The sequence below is a fragment of the Caenorhabditis briggsae genome, assembly GCF_000004555.2.
Source record: "Caenorhabditis briggsae complete genome, chrV, whole genome shotgun sequence".
NCBI lineage: Eukaryota > Metazoa > Nematoda > Chromadorea > Rhabditida > Rhabditidae > Caenorhabditis > Caenorhabditis briggsae.
In genome coordinates this window covers 5,813,315-5,826,406 of record NC_013488.2, presented here as the reverse complement: position 1 = coordinate 5,826,406, position 13,092 = coordinate 5,813,315, and the positions used below count along the sequence as shown (strand labels likewise).

The window sequence follows — 13,092 nt, the reverse complement described above, 5'->3', positions numbered from 1 at the left end:
TTCCTTCACCATATTAGTATCAAATTATTTTGTCGTTTTAAAATTAATATCAATAAAATATATTCTTCCCAGAAGCTCAATCTTTTTTTTTGTGTTCAGATTCGTTTTTACTCTTCTTATTTTTCTAATTTCGAACAACAAAAGCAATACCAAAAAATTAAAAATTGAAAAATAAGTTTAGAAAATGACTTTTGCAAGATTTAGAAGCAAACGTAGTGAGTTAGAGACAAATTATCAAACACTTGATTTTTCCTTCAAATGTCTGCGTTTCTCAATTTATTTCTCTCGCTCGCACACAATTGAAAATTACTCCACTATTACGTTATCTTTCATGATTTTTGATTTTTTCTTTAAAACTACTTACAAAATGTTTTCTAGTACCAAAATCATGAAAATTCCAGATGTCTCAACTCCAAACTTTACCAAATCGTCCTGTCACTTCTATAGAAATCTCAGAAGAAAGTTCCACAATCCGGGCAAAACTTCATTTTGAAAAGCCTTATGAAAATGTGACAAGGGAATATTTGGAATCATACGAATTTAAGGAATTCCTGAAGGATTTTCTTTTGAATCAGGAAACTCCTCTGCGTCTTATTAGGTTTGAACTGCAAAATTTGAAAATTTTAGAAGAATCCTTAAAATCTAGAACTTCATTGCTCCAAGTCAGAAGAATATATTTGGATGTTTCGGATACTTTTCAGCTGGCTCAAATTTTCCAATATTTAAATTCATATATTCTTAAAAAAGTGATTCTGAGAATTGATGAGAGATTCGATGTCGAGGGATTCAAAATTTTGGAAAACTGGAAAAGAAGTGGTTTATTAATTCTGGCTTTAAACATTGAAACTATATCTTTGAAAATTTTGGAATCAGTTAACAAGGTTAGTTTCATAAAAAAGAAAATTCCAAAGAAAATATTTTCAGCTTCTTTTTTATTGGTCCACATTCCGCCAAATTGATATTTTCTACGATAACTTTGAATATGATCCATGCAAATTTTTTGATGTCCCTTTTGAAAAATTATCTGAAAATTCAATCAGAATCGAGTTAACCATTGGGAATCGATTGAGACCATCTCTAGTGGTATGTATTTTGAAAATCTAATCAAAAATTCTAATTTTGATTTTTCAGAAACTAAAACTGACCAATGAAATATCTTTGAAAGTTCTAGGAAATCCGTTGGTCATGGGGAGAGTTCTTAACCATTTCAAAGTGTTTGATATGTAAGATTCCTTTTTTCTTAAAATTTCGAAAAATTTAAGATTTTGAAAAATCAATGTTTTCAGTCAAAGTCTCCGAAAAACGTGTCATGGAATTAGAAGCTGTGTGGATTTTTTGAAGCCGGACCCAGAAATTGAAAAATATGCAATTGACATGAGAACGGATAGAAACAGTTCTGCGAATATTGAACTTCAAGGGTATCGAAATTCCAAGTCTATTCCATATAAGAAAACCGACGAATCTCAAACTTTTATCCCAAGAATTTTAGCCGATTTTGAAACAAATTTGAAATATCAGAAGACGTGTTTGGAAGATTTGAAATTGTTTTTTAACGATTCGACTGGAAGACAAAGCGAAACTCGTAAATTCTTGGATGGATTCAAACTAATTCTGATGAGAAGACCAGAATTTTTGAAAGTCAAAAAGTTGGAATTGTATAGTGTGAGAGCAGAAGACGTCATGCAAATTCTACCATATTCGGATCCAAAATCTCTGGAAAATTTGGAAATTAGCAATCCATATTATGGAACTTCGAGACTTTTTATGCCGAAATCTGTTCCATTTGATATTGAGGAAATTGCGAAAACTGAGCAATGGAAAAATTCAAAAGAATTGTATGTGAAAACAGACGAAATTTCTACTCCAATTCATAAAATGAATTTAAATAATTTTTCAAAAATCTTCATGGTATCAGTGGCTCGAATCTGTTCTGAAGACATTGCTTATTTGAAAAATGTAATTTGAAAAACTAAAAGAAAAAGAAAATTAATTTTCAAATTCTATTTTCAGAATCTTCTTACTCCGAAACTTCGAAGATTTATAATCTGTTTTAAAGAATTTGTTGAAGATCCACAACTCACTGCTTTACTCGGTCAACCACGGACTATTACAAGACATGAAAGAAGTTGGAATTTTCCAATTCCTGGAACAAATGGAAAAATGATGATAATTGTTTTAAATGAAAGGTTATGTATCGAAAATCGTTGAGAAATTGTATCGTTCTCAATTTATTTTGTTTTCAATAAATTATTTTTTTGGTTATTTTTTTTAGCATTTTAGCATCTTTTTCATTTTTTGCATCCTTGTTCGCAGAAATTGAATAGGATTAGAATTCGAAATCCCAAAAAAGAATTCGTTAAGAATTCGAAATCCCAAAAAGAGTTCGTTAAGAATTCGAAATCTCAAAAATCTCAATTTGCAAAAATTTCTAGAAATACAAAAATGGTGAATATTTATTTTTGAACCACTTTCTGCATTTTTGCGACAGCTCATATGCCTGATTCATTTGTTTGCTTGTCATGAATTTTTCAGTTTGTTTCTCTGTTTCTCTTCGTCTTTCAAAAAAAATCTATTACTTTTTATTTTTTCTTTCATTTCCTTTTCTGCTGAAAAATATGGAAAGTTTCTGGCAGTATCTATCTGAAATATTCCGAATTTTGGTTATTCAAAAATTGGATTTCAAATCTAGGTCAGTTATTTGAATGTTATATTTCGCAATATTTCTCAAGATTTTTTTTTTCCAGATGTTGTCTTCGAAAATGCTCTAAAAGTGACCGAAATTTTGTGGATGCAATTCCTGTATTTTTGGAATCTCTGACAGTGAAATTAGGGTTCAATAATACTGCTCGGCTGAAATTCAAAGAAGCGGATGACTCGGAAAATCCGAAATTTCATCCGAGCTCTCAAATTATTGAAGATATCATTTTGATTTTTAAAAATCAAAAATCGAAAGCGCAAACTTTGAAAATTGAAGGATTTTTTAGAAACCATGATCCTTTGACAAGAATTTTTTTGGAAGAATTGATAGCTGAAATTCAAGAGAATGGCTTAAAATTGAACACGACCCATTTAATTTTTTGGATTGGAAGTTTCAATAACGATGAAATTTTTGTGGAACTTGTCAAAATGCTGAATCCGAAAACTTTGGAAAAAATTTCAGTTTGTCATGGAACTTCGAGAAAAGGAATGGAGATTTTAGTGGAAACTGAGCAATGGAGAAGTTTGAAAAAATTTTCATTCGGAGAAATAGAAAATGTAGATGTGAATTGGCTTCTGAATTTGGAGAGGATTCGATTTTCTGTGGGGAAATTTTTAGTTGAAGATATTTGGATTCTGGTTCAGGTTAGATTTTTTCTAGTGTTTTTTTTTCCAAAATTTAAAACATTGAAATTACAACAGTTTTGGTCTTTTAAAATTTCCTGGAATTTCAATTTTCTACTTGAACATTTTTTTGCGTATTAACGTTTAAGAATTCCTAATAATGCAAAAAATTCGAATATTGTTTTTTTTTTCAGAACTTCCTCAACAAAAATTATCCTATTCAATCCTATGTTGATATATATTTGACAGAAAACGCAGATGTGAATAACATGTTAATGTTTCTGGAAGAGCAAAACGTCATTGTGAAAAATGAGCCAATTTCCGAAAGGTTAGTTTTTAATGAACTCCTGATTTTGAATTACTTTTTCTAGATTCCTGTAATAGATACCTGAAGGTGGTTGATTGATAAAATGTTACTGATAACTTGATAGACATTTTTTCAGTTGAGCACTTTTCGATATCTTTTACAGGAATCGATATTTTTTGATTTTCAGAGACGCCAACACCTACATTCATACTCAACGATTTACATTTCCTAATGAGGATAAGATATTGCTTTTGAAAATGAATCACTGGAAAATTTATGGGTTCGTTGGAAGATCGAGCAGATATAACTAATTGTGAAGTAATGTAAATAAATCTTATTCAATCAGTTTTAACTTTCTTATAATCACAAATACACCTGAAAATCAGAAAAATAGAGAGCGCTGAGATAAGAAAAAGCATTGTTAAAATAAAATAAATATCCAGAAAAGTTTTTTGGAAATAATTCAGCTTTCTGGCATATGGGTCCATTTGTGGGAAGGGTCCAAATCTGAAAATACAACTTTCAATTTTACAGTTTCGAAGAAAAGTATGTTACCTTGCCACAAACTCAGTGTACTTCAACACTATCTCCTTCGGATTCGTTGGTTGATTTTTCAACATCTCAGCTAGTTGAATAGCATTTTTCGTGTACTTTTCTTCGTATTGCTTTCCCAATTTTCTCCTCATCTGCCAATTCCTTCTTATGAAGTACAATAACCGATTCATGTCAAGCTAACATATTTGCATTTCTAGTTTGGTCTCTAAATATTGGAACCATGATTGCTGGCTTTCCAAGATGAGCCAATTCATTTGTACTTTCCAATCCACCATGCGTCAGGAATCCAGAGAGTCGGGCGTCTGCGAGAAGAGACGTTTGAGGGACCCATTTCGAGAAATGAATATTTTCAGTTGATTGGGCGAATTCGAGATCTTCAGACTCATATTTCCAAATGAATGTTACGTTGGGCATTGATCTTATTGTCGCGAGAATGCAATATCTGAAATGTAGTGCTTAATAAGGGCTGATGATGGACAGATGATCAATTGCCCAATTTGTGGACCAACTCACTTCCAAGTCTCTGGCATTCCGGCTGAACGCATTATGAAACTAAATGAAATCATCATCGTTTTCTCTCTTCTCCCGAAAACTTCCTCCCATTCCTTATTCAATTTCTCTCCACTGATTTTCTCCAAATCTACCGTAATCCCTCCGACTGGAATTGTCTTCTGAATCGTGGCACGTGGATAATCGATGAATGGAATTGAGTTGGTGAAGTATACAAAGAAGCAGAAGACATCAACTCCTTCCAATCCGGAATTTTCGCTCCAAATGCTTTCTGATAAGCTCGTTTTTCGGCTTCAAATAGTTTGTGAAAATTATTTCTAGTCTCGGCCGCTTCTGACTTAAATCGGGACCGTCTAGGAGTTAAACTAACTAAAGATGTGATAACTGTGGACCAGGACAAGGAAATGAAGAGGAAAATGGTACCAAGAGGATCGAGTAGTAACCCATTATGGAAGCTGGAAATTAATTCTGGGAATATTGGAAAGGTTTTTTGTCTTTTTTTTTAATTCTGGAATTCTGTCATTCCAGATGTTCTCCTGGTTCATTGACACTATGATCTTACCTTGCGAGAACTTCTTGAGAAACAAAGACATTCTAGAAGAAATTAAAACCCGAAAATTCGATGTTGCAATCGCTGAGCCCTTCACTGTTTGTAGTTTGGCACTATTTGAAATGCTGGGAATCAAAAAGACTATACTGGTGTCATCCTGTACACATATAGATTTGATATTGCCCCATATTGGAGAGCCAGAGGATTTTAGTTGAGTCCCATGTGAGATGTTTCAGAGATTGACGTTTTCGCGCTGTCATCGATCGGAAGGGTGACCGAGTGGAGCAACACTAGGTGATAATTACTTTTTATTACATTGATACACCCTGTAAAGTTTCATGTTTCTCTGGCTTTTAGTTTTCGAGTTACGTCATCTCAAACTATTGCGGGTAATTAACAGCCACCCTGTAGAGAATTTCAAAAGTTTTTCTATTTTATAGAATTTCCCGAAAACTACATATAAATAGTCGGAAAATTGAAACTATCGTAAAGGTTTGTTATTTTTTGTCTTTTTCGATTTTTTCTTCAAATTAATTGTCTCCGCAAACATTTTTTTTTTGAAAATCAAAGAACAAAAGACCAGTCTAGATAAACACACAATGTTGTGCAATCGTCCACAATTCGTACACAGAAAATATAAAAAAGAAAAATTATTTTTTTCTATCTCTTTCTATTTCTCCTCTATTAAAGATTATTCCCGATTTCTTTTTTTTTGTCTTTGATAAAGTATTTTTGATGAAAAAATGACCCTAAACATTCTAATCCATTCCCCATCCTATGCAGCTAGCCACACAAATTTTTTGGCACGAATCGCTGACACTTTGACGGAAGCTGGGCATAATGTGGTAGATTTTTTTTACAAAATTTGAAAAAATTAAAGAAAAATCTTAACGTTCCAGACTTTTCTAGTGCCGATTGTGGCTGAAAACCATCTAGGAGTGAAAACCACTAAAGATGTGATTCTTGTGAAACCGGATGAGACAATGAAAAATGATATGGCACAAATTTTCACTGGTGAAAATGATCCATTGTGGTCCATTGAGATGAAGCCATCGAATTTGAAATCGGTGAGTTGAAACTTTGAATTTTAAATTCCCGCCCAAAATTTCGATTTCAGATGTTCTCCGCCTACGTTGATGTGATGACTTTAACAGCAGAAAATTTCATAAGAAGCAAAGAAATAATGGAAAAATTGAAGACTCGAAAATTCGATGTGGCAATTGCTGAGCCATTCACTGTTTTTGGTCTGGGATTATTTGAAAAACTTGGGATCAAAAAGACAATTCTGGTTTCTTCATGCACCCATTTTGATTTTTTACTACCCCATATCGGGGAGCCAGAGGATTTTAGTTCGGTTCCAAGTGAGTTTTTTTGGGCGTCGAAGATTTTGGGTTTTTAATATATTTTTTAAATTGAATTCTAAGATCATCAATTTGCAGCCCTTTCCAGTCAAGTTGGGGACAAAATGAGTATGCTGGAGAAATGGGACAATTATCGGTTTGCTGCTGTAAATCTTCTAGACTCTTGATCCCCATTTTTTAAAATTTTAATTCCAGGAAACAAAATCCAGTCTTGCTAAACTTTTCGACGCGGAAACCGTAGCTTACCGAAGAGCATTTGGAGCGAAAATTCCGGATTGGAAGGAGTTGATGTCTTCTGCTTCTTTGTACTTCACCAACTCAATTCCATTCATCGATTATCCACGTGTCACAATTCAGAAGACAATTCCGGTTGGAGGAATTACGGTAGATTTGGAGAAAATTCGAGGAGAGAAATTGAGTGAGGAATGGGAGGAAGTTTTGGGAAGAACAACAAAGACTATTTTGATTTCTTTTGGATCAGCAGTTCCGTCGTCGGAAATGCCAGAGGCTTGGAAGTGAGTTGTCCACAAGTTGGATCCTAATTTGATCTAAAACTTGCCCATCAATTGACCTAAGAAATTATTAAGCCCTATAATTCAGATCTGGCATCCTCGCTACGATAAAATCAATGCCCAACGTTACATTCATTTGGAAATATGAGTCTGAAGATCTCGAATTCGCCAAATCAGTTGAAAATATTCATTTCTCAAAGTGGGTCCCTCAGACAGCCCTTCTCGCAGACCCCCTTCTCTCTGGATTCATGACGCATGGTGGATTGGGAAGTACAAATGAATTGGCTCATCTTGGAAAGCCAGCAGTCATGGTTCCAATATTTGGAGATCAAACTAGAAATGCAAATATGTTAGCTAGACATGAATCGGTTATTGTACTTCATAAGAAGGATTTAGCGGATGAGGAGAAAATTGGAAAAGCAATTCATTCAATTTTATACGAAGAAAAGTACATGAAAAATGCTATTCGAGTAGCTGAGATGTTGAAAAATCAACCAACGAATCCGAAGGAGACAGTGGTGAAGTACACTGAGTTTGTGGCAAGGTAACAAACTTTTTTTGAGAAATTCAAAATTGGAAGTTGTAATTTCAGATTTGGACCCTTCCCACAAATGGACCCATACGCCAGAAAGCTGAATTATTTCCAGAAGACTTTTCTGGATATTTATTTAACTGCTACTATTGGTATCCTGGCTATCGGGGCACTTTGTGTTTTACAATTTGTAATATGATTTTGATCTTAATTATCCTGATTTTTAAAGTCCTAATCCAAAAAAATAAAAATTTTTAATATTCTCACGAAGCACAAATTTTCAGCTTTAGTTTTTCTTCGAGCAAAAATTAATGTCTTCCGGAAAATTTCAGTAAACGAATTCGATGTTTTCTGAAATATGCTGAAAAAGTTAATAGTTTTGAATTTTCCAACAATGTTATTCGAAAAAATTTTTTAAATTTCTTATTTCAAAAAAACTATAATCAGACTTTCTTTCGATAAAAATAAGTCAACGCCTGTACAAGTGAAATAGTAGAAGAATTAGACGTCATAAGATTCTCTTTTGTTTGTAGTATCACCTCAAATACTCTCTAGTCTGTTTACCTCCCTAACGTTGTGCAATCGTACACAATTCGTCAGAAAATTGTATAAAAACTGATCTAACTTTTTTTTGATAGAGTCAAAAAATGGGTTTGAACATTCTGGTTCATGCTCCAGCTTATGCAGCAAGCCACACAAATTTTCTGGCTAGAATCGCTGACACTTTGACGGAAGCTGGACATAATGTGGTTGGTTTTATTCCAATAATGTATTTCAAAAAAAATCTGAGGTTTTCAGACTTTTCTAGTGCCAATTGCTCTAGAAGTTTTCCGCAATCAACTGGGCGTCAAATCAACAAAAGACGTGATCGTTGTCGAACAAGATGAGCAATGTAAGAATGAATTGAAATTGTTGTTTCAAGGAATGAAGAGCCCATTATGGACATGGAGATGAAATCGAAGAATATTGGAAATGTAAGAATTTACAACTTAAAAAATAATCAGACCATTCAAACTTTCAGATGGTGGCTGGCTATGTGAAGATTATGATATTATGTTGTGAAAATTTTATACGAAATATGGACACAATCAAGGATCTTGAAAGCCGTCACTTCGATGTGGCAATTGCTGAGCCATTCACTGTTTTTGGACTTGGTTTATTTGAAAAATTGGGGATCAAAAAAACGATTCTGGTTTCTTCATGTACCCATTTTGATTTCATGCTTCCACATATCGGAGAGCCAGAAGATTTTAGCTCGGTTCCAAGTCAGTTTTTTTACTTTAAAATCTGAAAATCGTTATGATCCTAAAATGCTGGATTATCGTCTAATTTTTAGCGCTTTCCAGTCAAGTTGGTGAGAGAATGAATATGCTGGAGAGATGGGAGAACTATCGGCTTGTAGCGGTAAGCCTACATAGATTCTTGACCCTCCTATTTCAATTCTAATTTCAGGAGAGCAAATCCAGTCTTGCCAAACTTCTTGACTGTGAAACCGCAGCTTACCGAAGAGCATTTGGAGCGAAAATTCCGGATTGGAAGGAGTTGATGTCTTCTGCTTCTTTGTACTTCACCAACTCAATTCCATTCATCGATTATCCACGTGCCACAATTCAGAAGACAATTCCCGTTGGAGGGATTACGGTAGATTTGGAGAAAATCAGAGGAGAGAAATTGAGTGAGGAATGGGAGGAGGTTTTGAGAAGAAGAGAGAAAACAATGCTGATTTCTTTCGGATCAGCAGTCCCATCTGTGAACATGCCAGAGGTTTATAGGTGAGCGGCTTGGGCAACATGTCTGTGGTTTGGGCATGGGTATGGCAATAGAAAATTTGATTTTTGAGTTTAAGACCTTCTAGAATCGATTAATTAAACTGGGTTCAAATTGGGGAAAATGTGGGTGAACATAATTTTTAATTCGACTAAAATTGACTTTAAAAGTCAAAGTTGTTCTATGGGAAATACAAATTTTATCATTTATGAAGATTATGATTTCAGATCCGGAATTCTCGCAACAATAAGATCAATGCCCAACGTAACATTCATTTGGAAATATGAATCTGAAGATCTCGTATTTGCCCAATCCGCTGAAAATATTCATTTCTCAAAGTGGGTCCCTCAGACTGCTCTTCTCGCAGACCCCCGACTCTCGGGATTCTTGACACATGGTGGATTGGGAAGTACAAATGAATTGGCTCATCTTGGGAAGCCAGCAGTCATGGTCCCAATCTACGGAGACCAAACGAGAAACGCTAACATGCTAGCTAGACATGGATCGGTTATTGTACTTCATAAGAAGGATTTCGCGGATGAGGAGAAGATTGGAAAGGCAATTCATTCAATTTTATATGAAGACAAGTACATGAGAAATGCTTCACGATTAGCTGAGATGTTGAAAAATCAGCCAAGAAGTCCTAGGGAGACGGTGGTGAAGTACACAGAATTTGTGGCAAGGTAACAAACTTTTTTTTGAAAAATTCAAGATTGAAATTCGTATTTTCAGATTCGGGCCCTTTCCACAAATGGACCCATATGCCAGAAAGTTGAATTATTTCCAGAAGACGTTTCTGGATATTTATTTTGCAATCTTTGCTTTTGTTATAATTGTGGGAGCGATAATTGTACTGCCTTTCGTTATTTCTTAATTTTTTTTAAATACTAAAACGTTCATTTTCCTCTTATGACTCTCAAACGTTGATATAAATTTGGTAACTAATTTTTTTTCAGCAATTCCGTTGTTGCACAACTTTTTTTGCGAAATTTCACATTCTTAAATCTCACTTGGTATTCATATAGGAAGTATGACTCAATGTTTTTCTAGCTTATATAATCAGCATTTTCCGGTTTCATAGTTTGATTTTTTTGTTCCACCTCCACCTGTCTAACCGAATTTTCAGTATATCACACATCATAACAGAAATCACCATGCTAAAAATTAGTTTTCCAGAATATGACGAATATGACCACTGGGTTCCCCGCCCATATGAAAATAAAAATATCTGAAAACCACAAAAACCTCATTCATTTAAATTTCTATACCAAACAACATAAAGCATCATGTCATTCAATTATACCGACGCAGATTTTGGAGGATTCGGCTTCACGGAGTCCACTATAAACACATGGATTGCCATTGCTGACTTTATCAGTTCAATTTCGATGACTGTAGTGACTTATGAGTTCTATTTGGCATGTGGAGGAGTCGTCGCAAATGTGTTTCATCTTTTGATTCTCCTTCAAAAATCGATGAGATCCAATAGTGTGAACGTGGTAATGATCGGAATTGCTGCCTGTGATTTATTCAGTATGGGATTCACTGTATTTTCAAATCTATTGGTATTGGTAAATTCGAATCCCGAATGGTAGGTGGCAGCTTAATCCATCTGTCGCTGAAAATATCAAAATATGTACCGTGAAATCTGTAATAGAAGGCCCCCCCCACACTGACAGGCTGGGGCTTAATTATCTCAATTCCTATGCAAGATAAACTATGCAATTAAAAGCGCGTCGACTTTTACAGTGCTTATGATATTATCATAAACAATTTATCAGTCGGCAACTTTTCCATATCTCTGACAGGAACTGAGGAAAATTGGCTCAAAGATAAAAGCTAGGGGGGGCCCTTCTAATACAGGTTTTACGGTATTAAAGGTAGCTAAAGTTTTCAGCTGGAACTCTTCCAACTACTCAGTTATAGTTATACAACTATGGGGATCTGCTATAAACGACGACCTTCGAAGAATGACTCCATGGCTTGGCATCCTAATGGCTGTTATACGATTTTTAATTATCAAGAACTCCTTAAACCCTAAATTCCAAAAACTCTCTGACCCTATGTTCAGTGTTACAATCACTCTTATCACATGGATTCTTAGCACACTATGGTCAATGTTTTATTTTCTTAGGTTATCAGTAACAGATGTGGGAATACCATGGGAACCAGCTCCAACCTGTACCGCGTTTCCTCTAAATTACACTGAACATCAATATGATTTCACTATTGACCAAACATACATGAGTAACGCAGTTTTTATCATCAAAGTTTATCTAATCATAGATGGAATTCTGAAGGTACGAAAAATCCGATGGAAAATGAAAAAGTTGAAATTCAGATCATTCCCACTATTATGTTTCCCATTTTGACATTTCTACTGATTAGAGAACTGAAAGCTGCGCAAAGTTCTCGACAAAAAATATCTGCGGCTGTTCAGAGGAAAGAAGAGAGGTAAAATAATGGAATATTTTTTCAGGACTTCAAATCTGCCTATTTTTCCCTGAAAAATAACTAAAAACATTTTTTCCGATACTGTACTTTAGTATCTACTATTTCAGCACCCGTTCGGACCATACAACTAGTTTAGTCATTTTGATGACTGTAACTTTTATGACCGGTGAAGGACTTCTGGGAATTTGTTATGTCGTACAAGGGCTCATCACCAGTTATCCCATATTTGTGTAAGTTCTTTTTATTCAATTATAAATATGTCAACTGATAAAATTTTGGTGCTATTATGACAAACATTTTATCGCTCAGGTAATTTTCCGCAACTTGCCCATAAAAACGGCAGCATTGCCACCGCCACTCCGCAACGCTGCCGTTTTGAAAAGTATTATGCCGTTAGCGGCCCTTTTTCTGCTAACTGTCTTTGGATTGGAGCCCATTGCCTGCCCGTCTCCGAGTAATAGATGCCCTTCTCCGTTTACTTGATGCCTTTGAATCTCCATTTGCGCACTTGATGCCCGTTTTATGCCTCTTAGCTGCCAATTCTCTGCCTGAAATTTGGGCGGGGGTGGGCAACTTTTGTAAGGACAATGGTTTGGCAGCTAAGAGGCATAAATCAAGTGCGCAAATGGAGATAGCGGAGAAGGGCATCTATTGTGCGGAGATGGGCAGGCAATCCAGAGACAGTTAGCAAAAGAAGGCCCCGAGCGCAGCAAAACGGCAGAATACTTTTCAAAACGACAGCGTTGCGGAGTGGCGGTGGCAACGTTGCCGTTTTGCAAAGTATTCTGCCGTTTTGATGGGCAAGTTGCGGAAAATTACCTGAGTCTGTTGACAGCTTTTGCATGTCTTTCACAGGAACTGAGAAAAATTTGAATTCAAGTTAAAAGAGGGGAGCCTTCTATTACAGGTTTCCCAGAAATTCTCACTTTTTGAACTTTCCAATAATTTTTTTTTCAGACAAATCGTCACTGACCTCAGCTACATTTTTGGAATTTTCGTTGCTCTGAACTCTAGCACCCATTGCCTCATTTGCCTTACAGTATCCTCACAATACCGTCGAACAGTCAAATCTCTATTTTTATGTGAATCGTGTAAACCAAGAAAAGCATCCTCGAAGGTGGTTGGAAATTTTTGGCTTTTCAAAAATAAAAATTTCAGGTTTGCGTCTCCGCAAAAGCTAGTGTATCAAGCATGGCTCCTGTTACATGATTCATTATTTTCCA

At 35.2% G+C, this 13,092-nt stretch overlaps 7 protein-coding genes across 7 annotated transcripts; 6 read left to right on the top strand and 1 right to left on the bottom strand.

Moving 5' to 3' along the window:
• Positions 1 to 401: 401 nt before the first annotated feature.
• CBG17918 lies at positions 402 to 2,208 on the top strand (the record flags this gene model as incomplete). Its single annotated transcript, XM_045237091.1, has 5 exons — positions 402 to 881; positions 925 to 1,083; positions 1,132 to 1,223; positions 1,287 to 1,956; positions 2,011 to 2,208. 5 exons carry the CDS (start codon positions 402 to 404, stop codon positions 2,206 to 2,208), a joined length of 1,599 nt encoding a protein of 532 aa, XP_045096338.1.
• A 407-nt stretch (positions 2,209 to 2,615) lies between these two features.
• On the top strand, positions 2,616 to 3,939 carry CBG27385 (the record flags this gene model as incomplete). Its single annotated transcript, XM_045237090.1, has 4 exons — positions 2,616 to 2,689; positions 2,745 to 3,342; positions 3,516 to 3,649; positions 3,816 to 3,939. 4 exons carry the CDS (start codon positions 2,616 to 2,618, stop codon positions 3,937 to 3,939), a joined length of 930 nt encoding a protein of 309 aa, XP_045100049.1.
• A 27-nt stretch (positions 3,940 to 3,966) lies between these two features.
• CBG17917 lies at positions 3,967 to 4,314 on the bottom strand (the record flags this gene model as incomplete). The annotated part of the gene is made up of 2 exons (XM_045237089.1): positions 3,967 to 4,135; positions 4,184 to 4,314. 2 exons carry the CDS (start codon positions 4,312 to 4,314, stop codon positions 3,967 to 3,969), a joined length of 300 nt encoding a protein of 99 aa, XP_045096337.1.
• A 907-nt stretch (positions 4,315 to 5,221) lies between these two features.
• Positions 5,222 to 5,458, top strand: CBG27384 (the record flags this gene model as incomplete). The annotated part of the gene is made up of 1 exon (XM_045237088.1): positions 5,222 to 5,458. One exon carries the CDS (start codon positions 5,222 to 5,224, stop codon positions 5,456 to 5,458), a length of 237 nt encoding a protein of 78 aa, XP_045100048.1.
• Positions 5,459 to 5,986: 528 nt separating this feature from the next.
• Cbr-ugt-26 lies at positions 5,987 to 7,847 on the top strand (the record flags this gene model as incomplete). Its single annotated transcript, XM_002647679.1, has 7 exons — positions 5,987 to 6,088; positions 6,143 to 6,310; positions 6,361 to 6,604; positions 6,683 to 6,750; positions 6,800 to 7,119; positions 7,205 to 7,660; positions 7,709 to 7,847. 7 exons carry the CDS (start codon positions 5,987 to 5,989, stop codon positions 7,845 to 7,847), a joined length of 1,497 nt encoding a protein of 498 aa, XP_002647725.1.
• A 448-nt stretch (positions 7,848 to 8,295) lies between these two features.
• Positions 8,296 to 10,289, top strand: CBG17915 (the record flags this gene model as incomplete). Its single annotated transcript, XM_002647678.2, has 7 exons — positions 8,296 to 8,397; positions 8,447 to 8,540; positions 8,653 to 8,913; positions 8,985 to 9,052; positions 9,101 to 9,420; positions 9,643 to 10,098; positions 10,148 to 10,289. 7 exons carry the CDS (start codon positions 8,296 to 8,298, stop codon positions 10,287 to 10,289), a joined length of 1,443 nt encoding a protein of 480 aa, XP_002647724.2.
• Positions 10,290 to 10,701: 412 nt separating this feature from the next.
• Cbr-srw-67 lies at positions 10,702 to 13,078 on the top strand (the record flags this gene model as incomplete). The annotated part of the gene is made up of 6 exons (XM_002647677.1): positions 10,702 to 11,006; positions 11,313 to 11,715; positions 11,757 to 11,869; positions 11,977 to 12,099; positions 12,827 to 12,986; positions 13,028 to 13,078. The coding sequence occupies 6 exons, from the start codon at positions 10,702 to 10,704 to the stop codon at positions 13,076 to 13,078; spliced, it is 1,155 nt and encodes a 384-aa protein (XP_002647723.1).
• Positions 13,079 to 13,092: the final 14 nt, after the last annotated feature.